Source organism: Bos indicus, chromosome 8 (assembly GCF_029378745.1).
Source record: "Bos indicus isolate NIAB-ARS_2022 breed Sahiwal x Tharparkar chromosome 8, NIAB-ARS_B.indTharparkar_mat_pri_1.0, whole genome shotgun sequence".
In the NCBI taxonomy this organism is placed as follows: Eukaryota; Metazoa; Chordata; class Mammalia; order Artiodactyla; family Bovidae; genus Bos; species Bos indicus.
In genome coordinates, this window is record NC_091767.1 from 23,017,925 (window position 1) to 23,039,416 (window position 21,492).

At 40.7% G+C, this 21,492-nt stretch overlaps 3 protein-coding genes across 3 annotated transcripts; all 3 read left to right on the plus strand.

The window, feature by feature from the left end:
• The first annotated feature begins 5,873 nt into the window (after positions 1-5,873).
• Positions 5,874-6,542, plus strand: LOC109562664 (interferon omega-1-like). The gene has a single exon (XM_070794308.1). The coding sequence runs from the start codon at positions 5,880-5,882 to the stop codon at positions 6,540-6,542; it is 663 nt and encodes a 220-aa protein (XP_070650409.1). The 5' UTR covers positions 5,874-5,879.
• A 7,588-nt stretch (positions 6,543-14,130) lies between these two features.
• LOC109562665 (interferon alpha-B-like) lies at positions 14,131-14,700 on the plus strand. The gene has a single exon (XM_019965693.2). The coding sequence runs from the start codon at positions 14,131-14,133 to the stop codon at positions 14,698-14,700; it is 570 nt and encodes a 189-aa protein (XP_019821252.2).
• A 5,101-nt stretch (positions 14,701-19,801) lies between these two features.
• Positions 19,802-20,457, plus strand: LOC109562666 (interferon omega-1-like). The gene has a single exon (XM_019965694.2). The coding sequence runs from the start codon at positions 19,870-19,872 to the stop codon at positions 20,455-20,457; it is 588 nt and encodes a 195-aa protein (XP_019821253.2). The 5' UTR covers positions 19,802-19,869.
• Positions 20,458-21,492: the final 1,035 nt, after the last annotated feature.

The following is a 21,492-nucleotide window of genomic DNA, read 5'->3' on the forward strand; positions in this document are numbered from 1 at the left end:
GAGGCAGGAGGAGAAGGGGATGACAGAGGATGAGATGGCTGGATGGCATCACCGACTTGATGGACATGAGTCTGAGTGAACTTGGGGAGTTGGTGATGGACAGGGAGGCCTGGCGTGCTGCAATTCATGGGGTCGCAAAGAGTCAGACACGACTGAGAGACTGAACTGAACTGAATTAGTAGCAGAAATGAATATCAGGTTGAATGCTACAATGAAATGGAGAAAACTGGAATTCTGCCAGTAGAATGTGGAGCAAGATGTGACAGGATATAAAAAGTTAACTACTACAATTAATTAGTAAACATTTCAGTGAAAATGCCCACTGGATGTTGGAGATGGCAATTTACAAGCAATTTCATGAAATGTAAAGCATGGAACAGAAAAACTAATCAAGTGGGAAATGAGTATCAAATGGGAAAAAGACTTCAAATTGAGTCCTATGACCTCAACCTTCAAAGGGAGAGAATGCCCCAACGGAAGCAGAGATGGAATGGCCGTGTGTTAGCAACACAAGAGAGAGTGGTGAAAAGACAGAGATGGAAGGGTTGCAACCCCTTAAGACTCAATGCATTTGTGGATATGTAGATGGAAAGTTCTTCCTACTTGGGAAAAGAGATGACACTGATCACCTTAGTGAGAGCTTGCTCGGTAGAATTAATCAACAGAAACCAGCAGGTTTCTTAATGAAGAAGGAATCAATGATGTGTTGAACATTATGGAAAATCACAGCACAGGCCCTTTAGGTTTACATTTTTACTTTCCTATTAAGCTAGGAATCTCAAGATGATACACAAAGTGGTTCAGAAGAAGCAAGACAATAGCAGCAAGTCCTCAGGACATGGAACAATACAGATGAGCAGAATTGAGGCAAGCATTTCTCTACAACATTCCTTTCCAGAGAATGAGAAGACTGAAGTGGATGCTAAGAGCACAGAGACAGCATGAAAGCCTAGCTACTAGCTGTGCCTCCAGCACAGGTGACATTCATACCACAGCAGGCTTCAGAGTCTCTGAAGGGAGGAGGGTCACGCCCATCACAGTTGCAGACTTGCTACCTCCTTAGGACCCAGCAAGTTATCACAGAGCAGGGCAAGACGTGCCTGGGGACAATGAAATGCAAGGAAGTTCTTTAACTCCATCATGATACCTTTGCCTCTTTCAGAGACAAGCAAAATTAAACAATCTTAAATAGAAGGGACACAGGCAGCAATTTTAATACACTTAGCAACTAGCGTGACAGAGCCTTCCTGAAAGGACACATATCAGTAATGTACACTCTGGAAGATCACAATTCCTAAAAGTAGCAAAGATCTTTGTGGAAATTCATGTATTTAATGTAGGCAATTTGGAAAAAGGACGTTGATGAATCAATCATCTTTTTCTTGTTTCCAGTTGGTACAAACAGCAGTAAGCAGGAACATTTAAAGTCAGTTCAGTTCAGTTCAGTCCAGTCCCTCAGTCATGTCCGACTCTTTGCGACCCCATGAATCATCAGAGAGACATTTAAAGTACATTTAGAGGCTTGGAAACCTGTCTGAGGAATAGGGTCCTAAAAGAAGCAAAAACCATTCCTATATTACTGTTAAAATATCATTTTATTAACAAATGATTTCTTAAACAATATTTTTATTAAAGTCCTACAGTATTATTTTATAATGTTTAATACATTGAGGCTAGAACTTTAAATAAATTCAACTATACAAAACCATGAGGCTGACCCTGGAGTCCAAGGTAGTCTCTCCACGCTAAGGAGTCCTTTCAAAACCTTCCATAATTCTGTCCAAGAAGTATGTATGCTCTTCCATCTTGGTAATACATGAGGCTTTCTCAGTACCCACATCTGAATTTATGGTTGGAAAAATAAAGAAAAGAGGTTCTTCACTGGACTCTATCAGTAAACAATAGGATGACCCATCTGGACTGGAGGTGAGAAATACAGGTGTCTTCACTATGAATGAGACCAGCAAGTTGACCTGAGGAGGTCTTCTGCAAAGGGTCCTTGTCAACTGAAAAATACTGACAACATGACTGCCAGAGTTCAGTTTTTTTGGAGGACTAGTGAGGACTATAACTGGAGGACGAACTCTCCTCAGCTCTGAGGAACTGCTCCAAGGACTTAGAGGGTGTCAGCACATACATGATTATGCTGAAGGGGTTACGTGCCATCACTTGGTAGAAGGTGGCTGAGAGTCAGGAGGTACAGATGTCTCTCTGAAAGATCTTACAGCGTTTCTAAGTATGAGAAGTTGCAAAAATTGGGTTCATAAATTTTTCTCAGAAAATTATCTAACTCTCTGCTGGCCTGTTGGACAGGAATAGATAGGGAAGCCTGGCGTGCAACTATCAATGGGGTTGCAAAGAGCTGGACACAATGGAGGGACCTGAACTGCCAGCCTGCTGTGTCAGTTTTCCTGCAGCACAGAGTGCCTCTTTCCTGATCTCCACCCTGAACTCCTATCAAGCGTGTGTTGGAGGTCAGGGACTGCAGTGGGTAGTGACTTCATTCAGGTAGAACCAGATGCGGAGTGTCATTTTAGTTGTAATCTTATAGGAGAAATGTCAGAGCTAAAATGGATGGAAATTGTTAGATGTTTTTCTTTTGTTCTTAAACTCATGAGAAAAGTCAAGAGTCTAAAATACAAAGATACCAGGGATACTATATTTCATTGAAGAAAGTGTGAAAGTGTTAGTCCCTAGTCATGTCCAACTCTTTGCAACTTCATGGACTATAGCTCTCCAAGCTTCGCTGTCCATGGAATTTTCCAGGGAAGAATATTGGAGTTGATTGCCATTCCCTTCACCAGTGGATCTTCCCTACCTTGGGATCGAACCCAGATCTCCTGCATGGCAGACAGATTCTTTACCATTGGAACCACCAGGGAAGCCCATATTTGACTGAAGAAATCACTCATAAAATCTTAGACCTACCACCTTGTGGCTTGTGGGATCCCATTTTTCATACCCAGGACTAAATCCAGGTCACAGTGTGAAAGGACCAGATCCTGACCAGTAGGAAAGTCCCGTTCGTTTTTATTTTTTTTTCAATTAGCAGAAAAATCTATTCCCCTCTAACTGCTGCTGCTGCTGCTAAGTCACTTCAGTCATGTCCGACTCTGTGCGACCCCAGAGACAGCAGCCCACCAGGCTCTACCGTCCCTGGGATTCTCCAGGCAAGAACACTGGAGTGGGTTGCCATTTCCTTCTCCAATGCATGAAAGTGAAAAGTGAAAGGGAAGTCGCTCAGTCGTGTCCGACTCTTATCGACCCCATGGACTACAGCCTACCAGGCTCCTCTATCCATGGGATTTTCCAGGCAAGAGTACTGGAGTGGGGTGCCATTGCCTTCTCCATCCCCTCTAACTACTTAATAGCAATTTTGTCTATTTTGATGAGACCTTAAAGAGATTTCTCTAGACTTAAGACCACCTCCCTTATTGCCCTTCAAAACTATTAACAGTGACCCTTTAGCATTTGCAGGGGATATTAGGGCTTTTGTCATCTCCTTCAATTTATTTTGTTGGTTTCCCAGTATCATGTTCATTTGAACCCTTCACTCTTTTTAATGGGCTTGTTCAGATAAATCATTATAAAGCTCCTTTGTATTTGGTACATTGGGAATAGTTCAATGCTCCAGATTGATATTTCTCTCCAGTTGTATAAATGCTGTGATCCAAATAGGGTTAATGAGACCCTGAGTTAATATTTTAAAGAGCTTAAAATGTCAAGTCTATTAGCAGCAAACAAAATTCAGTTACTACTTTTTAATATTATGATTACTATTACCCAGATTAATATAATGATCTTTGGAATTATCTGATTCCCTTTTATTTAATTTTAGTTTTCGTAAAGCATCTTCTCATTGTTGAGAGATTTATCACTTAGACAGATGCTCAGGAAGGTTGGTCTCCACAATCCTGCCAGAGAGCATTAGTTTTCTAGCAACTGGGATTCCTTGTGAGCTGATGGGTGTGACTTCTTCCTTCTCTCCTAAAACTGATCTTACATGGATTAAATGAAAGAAAAATGAGGTAACTAATCCTGCAAAGCAAAGGGCAGTCAACTGACCCAGAACTTTTCCTTCATTGAGTTTCTGGCAGACGCAGCTGTGTCCCAGCCTTTCTGTTGTTCACACTGGCCTCATCCTTCCCCTCTGCCTCAGCGTGTCCCCAGCTGTGCTGCACTGAAGTTTGCTAACTCAGAAAACGTCATCGTGTCAGGGGAAAGCCACTTCCCTTTTTTCATATTCATGACGTTCAGATTTACATTTGTTTTCTTTTTGTCTACATTTGTTTTCTCATCTCGAATTTTACTTTCTAGGAAAGTTGCAAAGAAAAACAAATCTGAAGTTTTGAAAATGATAGAGATACAGCCCCTCTGGCTTTCTTTACTTCCTTTTATTGTTCTCACCTCATCATGAATTAGGACTAGAGCAGGAGCAGTGAGACCAATCTTGTCCAGTGTGTCAATATAAATTAAAACAACTTCAACTGAAGAATCACGCACAAGCAAAGAAAGAAGGCTATTTCCCCCTGACTGAGTAGTGTGAGTCTCACTGCCCTGCATTCTCAGAGGAAGACAGAGACAGAGGAACAAAGCCCAGTGGAATCAACTGACTGAATGAACAACTGAAGCTCACTAGGTTCTGTGACATGAACTTCTGATGAGAGACAGCAACACCGCTGAATCTCATTCCGCCAACTCAGAAACTCTGAACATCACACGTGTTCAAAACATTAAAAGAGTAGAATGATAAAATCTATATTTGGTAAAATAAAAATTATCTATTAAAGGTAAAATAATTGCAGTTGGATAATTCCTCTACTTGCACAAACACACTTTAGCTCTCAGCGCCTTAGCACTATTGACACTTAGGACGCCTGGAGACATGGGTCAGGAGAAGAGGGGTCACCACTGGGAACTTGGGTCCTTCACACAAACACTCCAGAGGAGAGGGTGGGGTTTCAGGAAGATGATTTACTTTCCCAACAAATAAACAAGCCCTTCACAGAAAGGAGATTTTCAAGTCCTCAGGCTGTGGTGAGCCTGTCCTTAGGGAGGGAGTCCAGCAGGTGCGGAAGGGACTCTGTCACTCTAGAGGACAGGGGGTGGCTCCATGTGATCTCTCCCTGTGAGTGAGGTGCTGCTGGGGAAATACAATTATTCTGGAATTAGAGTCTCCTCACCCATGTTCCCCAAGAAGAACCAGGATTCTGGTGGGGATATTGGCCCAGTCTGTGGAGGAAAATAGGTATCCAGGATGAAAATGGTGGAAAGAAAGGGCGATGTCTATAATAGTCCTGACTTGATGGTTCCCTAAAACACAACTACAGGGCCTGAAGGAATATGTTCCAAAAGGAGGAGAAACGTGGGAAGAGCTCATGAACTTGTTATAATCAGACTCTTTTCTAAATCAAACACTAAAGATAATCCATCTTTTGTTTCAAAGACCGTATTTGCCAGAGTAATCTGGTAAATCGCTTATAAATACAGAAACCACAGGGCTGAGGGAGCCTGGTTTCCTATGTAAAGTAAGAGGGGAAAATGGAGCCTAAGATCAGGGCTACAGATGAGTTCATGGACAAGAACAGAGCAACATTTATGCATGAGAGACAAAAAGCAATAATGTGTGTAATTACAAACATACATCACTCCTGAGTTAAGAAAAAGACCTTTCTCATTTGATTGATAAATATCCATTTGGATGGGCACATAGGAAGTTATTGGGAAATACACAAAATTAATAGTTTAGATTTATGACATTTTATTTGATCATATTGTAAATACATAAAGGAAAATCAAAAAAGGAAGTAAAAGTGTATAGAAATGATTAGAAAATGAAAACTATCATGTTCCCTATTTAATGACCTCGCTTAGAAAGCATGGCATCAGAGAACCTACCTCAAGGTTCCACCAGACGCCGTCTCAGCCAGACCAGCAGCAGCCTCATCTTCCCCATGGCCTTCGTGCTCTCTCTACTGATGGCCCTGGTGCTGGTCAGCTACGGCCCGGGAGGATCCCTGGGCTGTGACCTGTCTCAGAACCACATGCTGGTTGGCAGGAAGAACCTTAGGCTGCTGGGCCAAATGAGGAGACTGTCCTCTCGCTTCTGTCTGCAAGACAGAAAAGACTTCACTTTCCCCCAGGAGATGGTGGAGGGCAGCCAGCTCCAGGAGGCCCAGGCCATCTCTGTGCTCCACGAGATGCTCCAGCAGACCTTCAACCTCTTCCACACAGAGCGCTCCTCTGCTGCCTGGGACACCACCCTCCTGGAGCAGCTCCACACTGGACTCCATCAGCAGCTGGATGACCTGGACGCCTGCCTGGGGCAGGTGATGGGAGAGGAAGACTCTGCCCTGGGAAGGATGGGCCCCACACTGGCCATGAAGAGGTACTTCCAGGGCATCCATGTCTACCTGAAAGAGAAGGAATACAGTGACTGCGCCTGGGAAATCGTCAGACTGGAAATCATGAGAGCCTTGTCTTCATCAACCAGCTTGCAAGAAAGGTTAAGAATGATGGATGGAGACCTGAGCTCACCTTGAGATGACTCTCACTGACTAAGATGCCACATCACCCTTGTATGCTCACCTGTAGTCATTTCAGAAGACTGATTTCTGCTTTAATCACAAAATTTATTAAATTAATTCAACCAGTACTTTGTCGGTAGTAGGAAGTAAATGTATTCAATTTAGGGGGATTCAGTCCTAAGCAATGACTGCATTGATGTTATTTATTATTTGTTTGCTTATTTATTTAGTTATATTTATTCTTTTATCTCATCATATTTATTTTCTCATATAAAAGATTTTTTTACACTGTATTAAAATTTAGAAAATACATTTACATTTCCAGTTCATTAAATTTGTAATTTCTTTTATTTATTAAATCTTTATGAAGATGAATTTCCTGAGTTTTTATTGTTTTTATTTAGTTTGTAAGTCAAGTCCAACTCTTTTGTACCCCATAGATTGTAGCTTGCCAGGCTTCCCTTGTCCATGGGATTTCCCAGGCAAGAATACTGGTGTGGGTTGCCATTCCCTTCTCCAGAGGATCTTCCCAACCCATGGATCCAACACTCATCTCCCGCATGGACAGGTGCTTTCTTCACCCACTGAGCCACAAGGGAAGCCCATTTTCTACAGAGGCTCATGGAAATATTTGTAATCCAATCTCTTGCAGGGCCTATAACTCTCAGGGGTCTTATCTATCACATATCTCAAATTTATGGTGAGGACTAATTCAGCAATCTCTATAAATCTATATGGTCAGTTAAATATGATTATTTAATTATTATTAGAATTATTAATTTTGTCAATCACATTAGACTCTCAGAAATAATTACCAGTTGATAGTTTTATTTTGCTAATTATATGAACTCATCAGGATTATGTGTAAATTTGTAAACTGCTCAATTTATCTAGAAATTTGGAGATAGACAATAAACTAATGAAAATATAAAGTACTGTAACAGTGAGGTATAGACAACAAAGGCACAATGCATGTTAGTAAAACAGGAAAATAAGTGATGGTTCAATACATGCAGTTTGCACAGATGTTTATGGTGTTTAGGGAGGTGGGGCTTGGAATCTGACATATTAGGTTTTGAAACCTGGATTTGCCATTTTCTTATTACATTATTTCACTCAAATAAAGTCTTACCAGGTGGCTCTTGGAAATGAGAATATTTACAACTCAGTTTCAACTATGTTGGAAGGATTAAGTGTCCCTTTTAAGGGCTAAGGACTTTGTAGTTCCTGACAACATCATTTTTTTATAAAGACTGATCTGTGGAATTTTTCTGGTAGGTCCTTGGTAATTATGTTCACAGTAGCATTGTAACATTTAGTTAGTAATCAATTCAGGACTAATGTGCCACAAAAAGTGATGGCAACATCACGGAATGTGTTTTTTTATCCTCAAATAAATATCAAGAATGAAATATATTCTAATGAATCGTTGCCATAAACACAACACGTCGGTATCTTCTTACCATGTTACGGACTTAATGCGTGTGTGTACCCAAAATTCGTATAATGAAAGGTACCCCCACCATGTGATCATAACAGAAGATGGGATATTACAGAGATCATTAGGTTTAGATGAGGTTCAGTTCAGTTCAGTTCAGTTGTGTCCAACTCTTTGTTACCCTATGGACTATAGCATGCCAGGCTTCCCTATCCTGCACCAACTCCCGGAGCTTACTTAAACTCATGTCCATTGAGTAGGTGATGCCATGCAACCATCTCATCCTCTGTCGTCCCCTTCTACTCTACCTTCAATCTTTCCCAGCATCAGGGTCTTTTCAAATGAGTCAGTTCTTCACATCAGGTGGCCAAAGCATTGGAGTTTCAGCTTCAACATCAGTCCCTCCAATGAATATTCAGGACTGATTTCCTTTAGGATAGACTGGCTGGATCTCCTTGCAGTCCAAGGGACTCTCAAGAGTCTTCTCCAACAACACAGTTCAAAAGCATCAATTCTTCCATGCTCAGCTTTCTTTATAGTCCAACTTTCATATCCATACGTGACAACTGGAAAAACCATAGCCTTGACTAGATGGACCTTTGTTGGCCAAGTAATGTCTCTGCTTTTTAATATGCTATCTAGGTTGGTGATAGGTTTTCTTCCAAGGAGCAAGCGTCTTTTAATATCATAGCTGCAATCACCATCTGCAGTGATTTTAGAGCCCAGAAAAATAAAGCCTCTCACTCTTTCCATTGTTTCCCTACCTATTTGCTATGAAGTAATGGGACCGGATGCCATGATCTTAGTTTTCTGAATGTTGAGGTTTAAGCCAACTTTTTCACTCTCCTGTTTCACTTTCATAAAGAGGCTCTTTAGTTCTTCTTTGCTTTCTCTCATAAGAGTGTCAGAGGTTATTGCGTATCTGAGGTTACGGATATTTCTCCTGACAATCTTGATTCTAACTTGTGTTTCATACAGTCCAGTATTTCTCATGATGTACTTTGCATATAAGTTAAACAAGCAGGGTGACAATATACAGCCTTGACATACTTCTTTTCCTATTTGGAACCAGTCTGTTGTTTCATGTTGTTCTAACTATTGCTTCTCAACCTGCATACAGATTTCTCAGGAGGCAGATCAGGGGGTCTGCTATTCCCATCTTTTGAAGAATTTTCCACAATTTGTTTTGGTCTACACAGTCAAAGGCTTTAGCATAGTCAATAAAGCAGAAGTAGATGTTTTTTCTGGAACTCTCTCGCTTTTTTGATGATCCAATGGATTTTGGCCATTTGATTTCTGGTTCCTCTGCCTTTCCTAAAACCAGCTTGAACATCTGGAAGTTCATGGTTCATGTACTGTTGAAGCCTGGCTTGGAGAATTTTGAGCATTACTTTGCTAGCGCGTGAGATGAATGCAATTGTGTGGTAGTTTGAACATTCTTTGGCATTGCCTTTCTTTGGGATTGGAATGAAAACTGACCTTTTCCAGTCCTGTGGCCACTGCTGAGTTTTCCCAATTTGCTAGCATATTGAGTGTAGCACTTTCACAGCATCATTTTTTAGGATTTGAAATAGCTCAACTGGAATTTCATCATCTCCACTAGCTTTGTTCATAGTGATGTTTCCTAAGGCCCACTTGACTTCACATTCCAGGATGTCTGGCTCTAGGTGAGTGATCACACCATCGTGGTTATCTGGGTCATGAAGATCTTTTTTGTACAGTTCTTCTGTGTATTCTTGCCACCTCTTATTATCTTCTGCTTCTGTTAGGTCCTTACCATTTCTGTTCTTAATTGTGCCCATCTTTGCATGAAATGTTCCCTTGGTATCTCTACTTTTCTTGAAGAGATCTCTAGTCTTTCCCATTCTATTGCTTTCCTCTATTTCTTTGCATTGATCACCGAGAAAGGCTTTCTTATCTCTCCTTGCTATTCTTTGGAACTCTGCATTCAGATGGGTATATCTTTCCTTGTCCCCTTTGCCTTTCACTTCTCTTCTTTTAATAGCTATTTGTAAGGCCTCCTCAGTCAACCATTTTGCCTTTTTGCATTTCTTTTTCTTGGGGATGTTGTTGATCACTGCCTCCTGTACAAGGTCACAAACCTCCATCCATAGTTCTTCAGGCACTCTGTCTATCAGATCTAATCCCTTGAATCTATTTCTCACTTCTACTGTATAATCATAAGGGATTTGATTTAGGTCATACATGAATGGTCTAGTGTTTTTCCCTACTTTCTTCAATTTAAGTCTAAATTTGGCAATAAGGAGTTCATGATCTGAGCTACAGTCAGCTCCCAGTTTTGTTTTTGCTGTCTGTATAGAGCTTCTCCATCTTTGGTTGCAAAAAATGTAATCAATCTGATTTCAGTATTGACCATTTGGTGATGTCCATGTGTAGAGTCTTCTGGGTTTTTAGAAGAGTGTGTTTGCTATGACCAGTGAGTTCTCTTGGCAAAACTCTGTTAGCCATTACCCTGCTTCATTTTGGACTCCAAGGCCAAATTTGCCTATTATTCCAGGTGTTTCATGACTTCCTACTTTTGCATTCCAGTCCTATATAATGAAAAGGACATCTTTTGGGGGTGTTAGTTCTAGAAGGTCTTGTAGGTCTTCAAAGAACCATTCAACTTCAGCTTCTTCAGCATTACTGGTTGGGGCATAGACTTGGATTACTGTGATATTGAATGGTTTTCCTTGGAAATGAACAGAGGTCATTCTGTCATTTTGGGGATTGCATCCAAGTACTGCATCTCAGACTCTTTTGTTGACTATGATGGCTATTCCATTTCTTCTAAGGGATTCTTGCTCACAATAGTAGATATAATGGTCATCTGAGTCAAATGCATCCATTCCAGTCCTTTTTAGTTCACTGATTCCTAAAATGTCGATCTCCCCTCTTGCCATCTCGTTTGAACACTTCTAATTTGCTCATCCACTTCCAATAGATGACGTTATGAGGAGGGATTCCTTAAGCATGGGATTATTGTCTTTATGAGACTCACGAGACACTTTGCTTCCTCTTTCCTCTCCACCATAGGAGGACAGAGAGAAGCTGGCAGTTTGCAACCCAAAAGAGAGTTCTCACCAGAACTCAACCCTGCTGGTACCCTGATCTCACACTTCAGCCTCCACCATTCTGACAAATAAACTTCTATCACTGATGAGCCACCCAGGCTTTGGGACCTTGTTAGAGCAGCCTGAATTAAGACACAGGGCATGGCATTTTTAGCTCCTGCAATACACCAGTTGAAGTCGTACATAAATATTTCATGTTCAAAGCACACATGACAGAGAAGAAATTGTCATGTGTAATTATTCTCAACCTCCTTCTTAACAAAAAGGACTGGTAATCTGTGCTCACAAATAAAGATCATAGAGTCTGGATCAAACAGAGAGGAATGATGGCCCATCTTAAGGACATTAAAAGTATTTTGAGAGAAAAGAAACACCAAGAAATACAAGGCAACAGGAAAGAATGCTCTGCCTTCAGGTTCTTCCTAGGGGATAATGGGAAAAAATACTCAAAATAATTTTCTAAATTTTAATTTTTTTAATTTAATTTTTTCAAGGCATTTAATCTTTTAGCCAATTGTTCCCTATCCATGGCTTGGTCCAAATATTTGCATCAACCAATCTTTTAATCAGTAACAAGTCAGAGAGGGGGAATGAAATTAACCAATTTGCTTAACTTCATGTTATCGGTAACAGTCAGTTAATTTCAGCATCTTGACAATTAAAATATTTTCCCTTAATTCCTGAGTTTTCCTGCCAACTTGTTCAAGAAGAAATCTTTTAGTTCCATGTTCTAAATTACTTTTCTTTTCTTATTATCTGTGATAGGCCAAGAAGAAGATTTTTTAAAATTTAGTCTGCGCAGGGATAAATATTCTTAAAACAGGAAATCACAGCTCCCTGGTCCTTGGCCCTGGTGGTGGCCACCCTCTGACTCACCCCCAGGGCATCCCAGACACCTTCCAGAGGTCCCATTACCACTGCCAGGTTCCCCTGTCTCTGAGCTGTCACTGGATCACACCAGAAAGTATCCAAATCTGTAAAATCGACTCCAACTCGCTGACTCCCCACCTGAAACCCCTCAGTAAGTGGAATCCTTCCTGGAAAATAAAGCACAAAACTCTAGGGAAGGCTCAGAAAATGCAAGGTTCCATGCTTCCAACCAGAGAACACTGTCGCGGGCATGGCTATGACAAGGCTCCCTGTGAAAAAGAAAGGTTTTTCCCGTGACAGTAAGTCAGTATCAAGAGGCTCACTGAGGATGCTATGCCCTGGTTGTCTGCAGAACCCAGAACTGCAAACTCTCCCAAGCGGGCATTTCCCAAAGGAACCCAAGAAAAAGACCTCCCTCTTGCAGCTGCCTGGAGAAGCTTACCATTCAGGGTTCAATGGAAGGAAATTTTACTGTTACTTTTGAGCCACTAAAAATCCTGTCCTACTCTTTGCGACCCCATGGACTGCAGCACACCAGGATTCCCTGTCCTTCACTATCTCCTGGAGTTTGCTCAAATTCATTGCCATTGAGTTGGTAATGCCATCAAACCCTCATCCTCTGTTGCCCCCTTCTCCTCCTGCCCTCAATCTTCCCCAGCATCAGGGTCTTTTCCATTGAGTTGGCTCTGTACATCAGATGGCCAAAATATAGGGCTTCCCTGGTAGTTCAGATGGTAAAGAATGTACTTGCAATGCAGGAGACCCAAGTTTGATCCCTGGGTCAGGAAGACCCCTGGAGAAGGGAATGGCAACCTACTCCAGTATTCTTGCCTGGAGAATTCCATGGACAGAAGAGCAACTGGCTGGCTAGAGTCCATGTGGTTGCAAAGATCAAGACATGACTGAGCAACTAACACTTATTTATTGGAGTTTCAGCTTCAGCGTCAGTCCTTCCAAAAACATTCAGGTTTGATTTCGTGACTGGTTTCATCTACTTGTTGACCAAAGGACCCTTAAGAGTCTTCTAAGGCAACACAATTTGAAAGTAAAATTCTACTGCGCTCAGCTTTCTTTGTGGTCCAACTCTCCCAAGATCATTGGAAATACCATAGCTTTGACTATACAGACCTTTGTCATCAAAGTGATGCCTATGCTTTTTAATATGCTGTCTAGTTCTGTCATAGCTTTTCTTCCAAAGAGCAAGTGTCTTTTAATTTTGTAGCTGAAGTCACTGCCCACAGTGATTTTGGAGACAAAGAAAAGAAAATTTGTCATTTTCCACTTTTTCCCCATCTATTCGCCATAGATGTCATAAGCTTAGGTTTTTAAATGTTGAGTGTTATCCCAGTCTTTCAGTCTCCTGTTTCACCTCATCATAAGGCTCTTTAGTTCCTCTTCACTTTCTTCCATTGGAGTGATATCATGGTACTTTATTACTTATCCCTATCAAAGTTGTGAAGAATATGCATAAAAGCATGTCAAGAGCTAAACAGAAAGAAATGTTGATAAAATAGAGATGAATATTGAGTGGCCAGGGAATTAAAAATTGGTTTCTGATTTGAAGGAAAGTTAAAGTACCTCGAAATAAATAATAAGAAAATAATTTAAGATTTTCAATGATTTTGAGTTTTGAAAGATTTTTAAGTCTATCTATACTGTGGTATTATTATATATTTTTATATGAATTTCATATGAATATGTAATTTGGTACATTACTATTTATATAAGTAAATATTCTCCATTAAAAGTCATCCTTCAAACTCATTCATAAAGTTAAATAAAACTCAGCAGCTTTTACATTTATTGTACACCTTTCATTTTATGGCATCGTTAACCCTAGGGTGAATACAACAAGGAAGCTTTGCACTTTCCTTTTCTATGTATAAAGATATGCATGGAGTACAAAGATGGATCCACAGCATAATCGTGTTGTTAAAATTTCATGGTCGGGGTAATAGGGAAAAAATATCTCAGAAGACTCTGTCAATAGGGGAAGGGGGGTCAATAATGAAAACGTTTGTGAAATGCTGTCCTAACCCATTTGAAGAGTGCAAATTGAAAAGCAAAAACAAAAGTAGAAAGCAAAAGGGAACTTTCAGAAAATGGAAACCATGGGCTTCTATTTAAGACACAGACCTGAAGGAAGGTCTTCAGAGAACCTAGAAAGCAGGTTCACAGAGTCACCCACCTCCCCAGGCCAGAAGCATCTGCAAGGTCCCTGATGGCCCCAGCCTGGTCCTTCCTCCTGTCCCTGCTGCTGCTCAGCTGCAATGCCATCTGCTCTCTGGGCTGCCACCTGCCTCACTCCTACAGCCTGCCCAACAGGAGGGTCCTGATGCTCCTGCGACAACTGAGGAGGGTCTCCCCTTCCTCCTGCCTGCAGGACAGAAATGACTTCGCATTCCCACAGGAGGCGCTGGGTAGCAGCCAGTTGCAAAAGGCTCAAGCCATCTCTGTGCTCCACGAGGTGACCCAGCACACCTTCCAGCTCTTCAGCACAGAGGGCTCGGCTGCCACGTGGGACGAAAGCCTCCTGGACAAGCTCCACGCTGCACTGGATCAGCAGCTCACTGACCTGCAAGCCTGTCTGAGGCAGGAGCAAGGGCTGCGAGGGGCTCCCCTGCTCAAGGAGGATTCCAGCCTGGCTGTGAGGAAATACTTCCACAGAATCACTCTCTATCTGCGAGAGAAGAGACACAGCCCTTGTGCCTGGGAGGTTGTCAGAGCAGAAGTCATGAGAGCCTTCTCTTCCTCAACAAACTTGCAGGAGAGATTCAGGAGAAAGGACTGACACACACCTGGTTCAACATGGAAATGACTGTCATGGACCAACACACCACACTTCCTCCTGCGCTGCCATGTCAAGGACTCTCATTTCTGCTGTCATCCTGCCCTGAATTGATTCAATTTGTCAAAGGTTTTCAGGAATATTAAAGGATATCATGTTTTACTCTACAGGAACTACTCCCTCACAGATACTAAAGCTGATCTATCTACTTATTTATCTACATGGACATTTATCTACTTTAATATTTATTTATTTATTTATATTTACTTAAATTATTTTGTTTATATAATATTATGTATGTATACTTAAGGGAAAATACATATTTTGTATTTAGTCAGCTTATAATTTTTATTATTCATTAAATTATTACTATTAAAAAAAATCCTTTGCTTTTTTCTTTAAAAAAGCTACACCGAGGTGAATGCACAACTTGATTAAAGAATTTATTTTACAAGTCCTTGACCCATTTTTTTGATATGCAGATTAGAGTGAAAAATACACTTCATTTAGCCAGGTTGTGTGTTGCCCTCAAGACCTAGATATAAACATAACTAATTCAATCATTTTTGTAACTTTGATTTTTTTTAAAAGGAAATTATATCAAATCAATAATCAGTTAATTCATATTAAAATGTTAACTATTTTAAAAATAGTACTAATTAGTAGTAGAAATGAGTATCAGTTAGGTTGAATTCTACAATAAAAGGGAGAAAATTGGAATACTGCCAGTAGAATATGGACCAAGCTGTGAGAGGATATAAATGTTAACTACTATAGGGGTAATTAGTGAAATGTTGTTGAATCACGCAAAGACGCCGGGATTCTTGGCCCTCGGAGGAGAAGAATTCAATCTGGGGCCAGAGATGAGGCTTGATCGCTCAGAGCTTTTGTGTAATAAAGTTTTATTAAAGTATAAAGGAGATAGAGAAAGCTTCTGACATAGGCATCAGAAGAGGGCAGAAAGAGTACCCCCCTGCTAGTCTTCAGCAGGATGTTATATAGTCACTAGCAGTCTGTTAATGAAAGAAAGGTATGTCTTAAAACTCAGAATGGCACCAGGCCCCTCACCCATAAGATGCATTTTGGGATAATCTTGGCACCAAATGGTTCATCCTGGGCCATAAAATGATTAACTTGAATATTGAAGAAGGGCAGATCACCATACAAATAGTTTCATTTACATAGATTAGGGGAACAATATCTGAGTATAACATACTGGTTTGTCAAGTAGGTTCTGAGCCAAGAGGCAGAACCAACTTGAAGACAGAGTTTGGGGTAAATGTATAGTATATTAGCATAGCTTAAGACAAACATTTCCATAAGAAAAAGGCATTGGTTATCTCTAAGTTTGAGAATAGTTAACTTCAGGTGAAACCAGATGTCATTATGGCAACACAGTATTTTAAGAGAAACCTCCTTTTAAATTTGTATAGAGAAGGAAAAAATATCGCTAGTTTGTTTCCTCCTGCCGCTTAAGAGAGAGAAAAATGTCTGACATGTGCAGGCTATTTCCTCCCTTTGGAGACCCCTGACCTTCCTGCCTGTTACCCTCTCATTAGTAAATATATCAGTGCAAATGTCCATTGGATATTGGAGTTGGAAATTTACAAGCAATTCCATTAAACATAAAGCATGGAACAGAAAAACTGATCAAATGGGAAAAGAGTATAAAATGAGAAAAGGACTTAAAATTGAGTCCTATGACCTCAACCTTAAAAGGGAGGGAGTACCACAAAGGATTCTTGGCAACTGAAAAAATACTGGCAACCTGACTGCCGGGACTTCAGTTTTTTGGGTGGGCTTACTGAGGATTCTAGCCAAGAGGACAGACTCTACTCAGCTCTGAGGAACTGCTTCAAGGTTTTAGAGGGGGTCAGTATATAAATGTGATTATGCTAAAGGGGTTACATGCCATCACTTGGTAGGTGGCTGAGAGTCAGTAGGAACAGATAAATCCATGAATGATTTTAGTGCTCTTCTACCTATGAGGAGTTGCAAAAACTGGGTTCATAACTTTTTCTCAGGAAAATTGTCTAACTCTCTGCTGGTCTGTTGTGTTAGTTTCCCAGAGCACAGAGTGCCTCTTTCCGATCTCCATCCTGAACTTCTATCAGAGCCTGCTGGAGGCCAGGAAACACAATGGGTAGTGACTTCATTCCCACTTGTTTACTTGTTGGGAACAAGATGCCAAGTGACGTTTTAGCTGTCATCTCAAAGGAGAAAAGTCAGAGTTCATGTGGCTAGAAATTGATACTCTCCCTTCGTTCTTAAACTCACGAGAAAAGTCCAGAATTTAAAATACAAAGATCCCAGGGCTCAGCTCTTATAGGGCTAATAAAGTTATTTTACTATATCTCATTGAAGAAATCACTCATAAAATCTTAGATTTACCACCTCATGGCTTGCGGGACCTAATTTTTCATACCAGGGACTGAATCCAGGTCACAGTGAGAAGGGCCAGATCCTGACCTGTAGGAAAGTCCCTCATTTATTTTTATTTTTCAATTAGCAGAAACATCTGTTCCCCTCTAACTACTTAATAGCAATTTTGTCTATTTTGATTAGACCTTAAAGAGATTTCTCTAGACTTAAGACCACCTCCCTTATTGCCCTACAAAGCCATTTAGCATTTGCAAGGGATTTAAGGGCTTTTGTCATCTCATTCTCCTCCTCCAATTTATTTTGTTGGTTTCCCAGTATCATGTTTATTTGAACCCTTCACTCTTTTTAATGGGCTTGTTCAGACAAATCATTGTAAAGCTCCTTAGGTGTACCTTTGTATTTGGTACATTGGGAATAGTTCAGTGCTCCAGATTGATATTTCTCTCCAGTTGTATAAATGCTGTGATCCAAATAGGGTTAATGAGAGAACTGAGTTAATATTTTAAAGAGCTTAAAATGGAAAGTCCATTAGTAGCAAACAAAATCCAGTTATTACTTTTCAATATTATGATTACTATTACCCAGATTAACAAAAGGATCTTTGGAATTATCTGATTCCCTTTTATTTAATTCTAGCTTTCACAAAGCATCTTCTCATTGTTGAGTGGATTTATCACGAGGACAGATGCTCAGCAAGGCTGGTCTCCACGATTCTGCCACAGAGAGTTAGTGTTATACCAACTGAGGTTCCGCTTATCAGTTTCATATGAGCTGATGGGTGTGACTTCTTCATTCTCTCCTAAAACTGATCTTACATGGATTAAATGAAAGAAAAATGAGGTAACTAATCCTGCAAAGCAAAGGGCAGTCAACTGACCCAGAACTTTTCCTTCATTGAGTTTCTGGCAGACGCAGCTGTGTCCCAGCCTTTCTGTTGTTCACACTGGCCTCATCCTTCCCCTCTGCCTCAGCGTGTCCCCAGCTGTGCTGCACTGAAGTTTGCTAACTCAGAAAACGTCATCGTGTCAGGGGAAAGCCACTTCCCTTTTTTCATATTCATGACGTTCAGATTTACATTTGTTTTCTTTTTGTCTACATTTGTTTTCTCATCTCGAATTTTACTTTCTAGGAAAGTTGCAAAGAAAAACAAAAAAATCTAAAGTCTTGAAAATGATAGAGATACAGCCCCTCTGGCTTTCTTTACTTCCTTTTATTGTTCTCACCTCATCATGAATTAGGACTAGAGCAGGAGCAGTGAGACTAATCTTGTCCAGTATGTCAATATAAATTAAAACAACTTCAACTGAAGAATCACGCACAAGCAAAGAAAGAAGGCTATTTCCCCCCGACTGAGTAGTGTGAGTCTCACTGCCCTGCATTCTCAGAGGAAGACAGAGACAGAGGTACAAAGCCCAGTGGAATCAATTGATTGAATGAACAACTGAAGCTCATGAGGTTCTGTGACATGAACTTCTGATGAGAGACAGCAACACCGCTGAATCTCATTCCGCCAACCCAGAAACTCTGAACATCACACGTGTTCAAAAAATTAAGAGAGTTGAATGATAAATCTATACTATACAGATAAATCTATACTATAAATAAAAATTATCTCTCTACTAAAGGTAAAACAATTGTAGTTGGATAATTCCTCTCTCTACTTGCACAAACACACCTTACTCTCAGCATGTGAGCAATACTGACACTTAGGACACTTGGGGATATGGGTCAGGAGAAGAGGGATCACCACTGGGAACTCGGGTCCTTCACACAAACATTCCAGAGGAGAAGGTGGGGGTTTAGGAAGACAATCTATTTTCCCAACAAGTAAACAAGCCCTCCACAGAAAGATTTTTCACGTTCTCAGGCTGTGGTGATCCTGTCTGCAGGGAGGGAACCCAGCAGGTGAGCAAGGGGACTCAGTCACTCCAGAGGACAGGGGGTGGCTCCATGTGATCTCTCCCATGTGAGTGATGTACACCTGGGGAAATACAATTATCCTGGAATTAGAGTCTCCTTACCATGTTCCCTGAGAAGAACCAGGATTCTGGTGGGGTACTGGCCCAGCCAGTGAAGGACAATACGTCTCCAGCATGAAAATGGTGGAAAGAAAGCGTGATGTCTGTAATAGTCCTGACTTCGTGGTTCCCTGAAGCACAACCACGTGGACCTGCAGGAATGTGTTCTAGAAGGAAGAGAAACATGGGAGGAGCTCATGGACTCACAATAATCAGAATCTTCTCTAAATCGAACACTGAAGATAAACCATCATTTATTTCAAAGAGCTTAATTACCAGAGTGAACTGGTAAATACTTTATAAACACAGAAACATAGAGATGAGGGAGCCTGGCTTCCTATGTAAAGTAAGAGGGAAAAGTGGAGCCTAAGATCAAGGCTACAGATGAGTTCATGAACAAGAGCAGAGCAACATTTATGCATAAGACACAAAAAGCAATAATGTGTGTAATTACAAATATACATCGCTCCTGAGTTAAGTAAAAGACCTTTCTCATTTGATTGATAAATATCCATTTGGATGGGTACATTTTAAGTTATTGGGAAATAGATAAAATTAATAGTTTAGACTGATGACAATTTCTTTGACCATATTCAGAATAAATACAGGAAAATCAAAAAAGGAACTAAAAGTGTATAGAAATGACTAGAAAATGAAAACTACCATGTTCCCTATTTAATGGCCTTGCTTAGAAAGAGTGGCATCAGAGAACCTACCTCAAGGTTCCTCCAGACGCCGTCCCAGCCAGCCCAGCAGCAGCCTCATCTTCCCCATGGCCTTCGTGCTCTCTCTACTGATGGCCCTGGTGCTGGTCAGCTACAGCCCGGGAGGATCCCTGGGCTGTGACCTGTCTCAGAACCACGTGCTGGTTGGCAGGCAGAACCTCAGGCTCCTGGGCCAAATGAGGAGACTCTCCCCTCGCTTCTGTCTGCAGGACAGAAAAGACTTCGCTTTCCCCCAGGAGACGGTGGAGGGCAGCCAGCTCCAGGAGGCCCAGGCCATCTCTGTGCTCCATGAGATGCTCCAGCAGAGCTTCAACCTCTTCCACACAGAGCGCTCCTCTGCTGCCTGGGACACCACCCTGCTGGAGCAGCTCTGCACTGGACTCCATCAGCAGCTGGACGATCTGGATGCCTGCCTGGGGCAGGTGATGGAAGAGGAAGACTCTGCCCTGGGAAGGACGGGCCCCACACTGGCTGTGAAGGGGTACTTCCAGGGAATCCATGTCTACCTGCAAGAGAAGGAATACAGCGACTGCGCCTGGGAAATCGTCAGAGTGGAGATGATGAGAGCCCTCTCGTCATCAACCAGCTTGCAAGAAAGGTTAAGAAAGATGGGTGGAGATCTGAACTCACCTTGAAATGACTCTCACTGACTAAGATGTCACATCAGCCTTGCACATTCACCTGTGGTCATTTCAGAAGTTTCTGATTTCTGCTTTAGCCACAAAATTTACTGAATTACTTAAGCATATATTTTGTAGTATTAAGCAAGGATGTTAAAAACTTAGCTCTAGGGTCATCATTCCTTAAGTGATTATTTCCCTGATTTATTTATTATTTATTTATATTTGTTCTTGTCATATTTATATTTTCATATAAGGATGTTTGCCTTCACATTGTATTAAGATTTAGGAAATATGTTCAGCTTTCCATTTCATTAACTATGATTTTTTATTTATTAAATTCTTATCAAACTCTTTTAGTTTTCTTTTTTTGTGTGTGAGATCAAATTTATTCTGCTCTCTTTTAGTGAATGGCATTTCCAAACATATTTTTACTGAATGATTGAATACACACAAAAATGAACTAATCCAGCAATGAGTATTTAAGTAGAAAATCCTGTGTTTTGAGCAAAGAAATCTCCACAGGTGACACTGCCTCACTGGAAACATATTTGTGCAGTGGTCTCTGTGTAGAAATCCAGACACTGAGTCTTTTTATTCTTAACACCTAAATTCAATCTTCAGTATTCTAAACAAAAGTGAATAATTGATGGTAATACTTATCTACTCATTCATTCATTCAGTTCATGTCACATGTATTAATTGAGTATCAAAGTGGCAGATTGTGGAATTGCCTTTAAGAAACACTGGTAAATAAATCTAATTCAGTACCTTCTACGTTGAAACTTTCAGTCTCATAGAGAATGATACATAAAAATAATGTATTTTTAAAAATTTTCAATTATATTAAAAAATACAAAAAGAAGTAATGGAAAACTGGGTTCTCACATCAGAAGATACTTACAGGTAATTTTTACAGGTAATTTTCAGGGAAAAAAGAGGGATACCTTTCCTATGGTACCTGGGAGGTATGTAATTGTAGAAGCCTGATTGGCTTTTGGCCAAGTGGGTCTACAATAAACAAACACCACAGGTAAAAGTACTGATTTG

What these genes read in the sequence shown, in the direction of transcription:
- LOC109562666 (XM_019965694.2), top strand. Translation starts at nt 19,870, where the DNA reads ATGGCCTTCGTGCTCTCTCTACTGATGGCCCTGGTGCTGGTCAGCTAC.
- LOC109562664 (XM_070794308.1), top strand. Translation starts at nt 5,880, where the DNA reads ATGGCATCAGAGAACCTACCTCAAGGTTCCACCAGACGCCGTCTCAGC.
- LOC109562665 (XM_019965693.2), top strand. Translation starts at nt 14,131, where the DNA reads ATGGCCCCAGCCTGGTCCTTCCTCCTGTCCCTGCTGCTGCTCAGCTGC.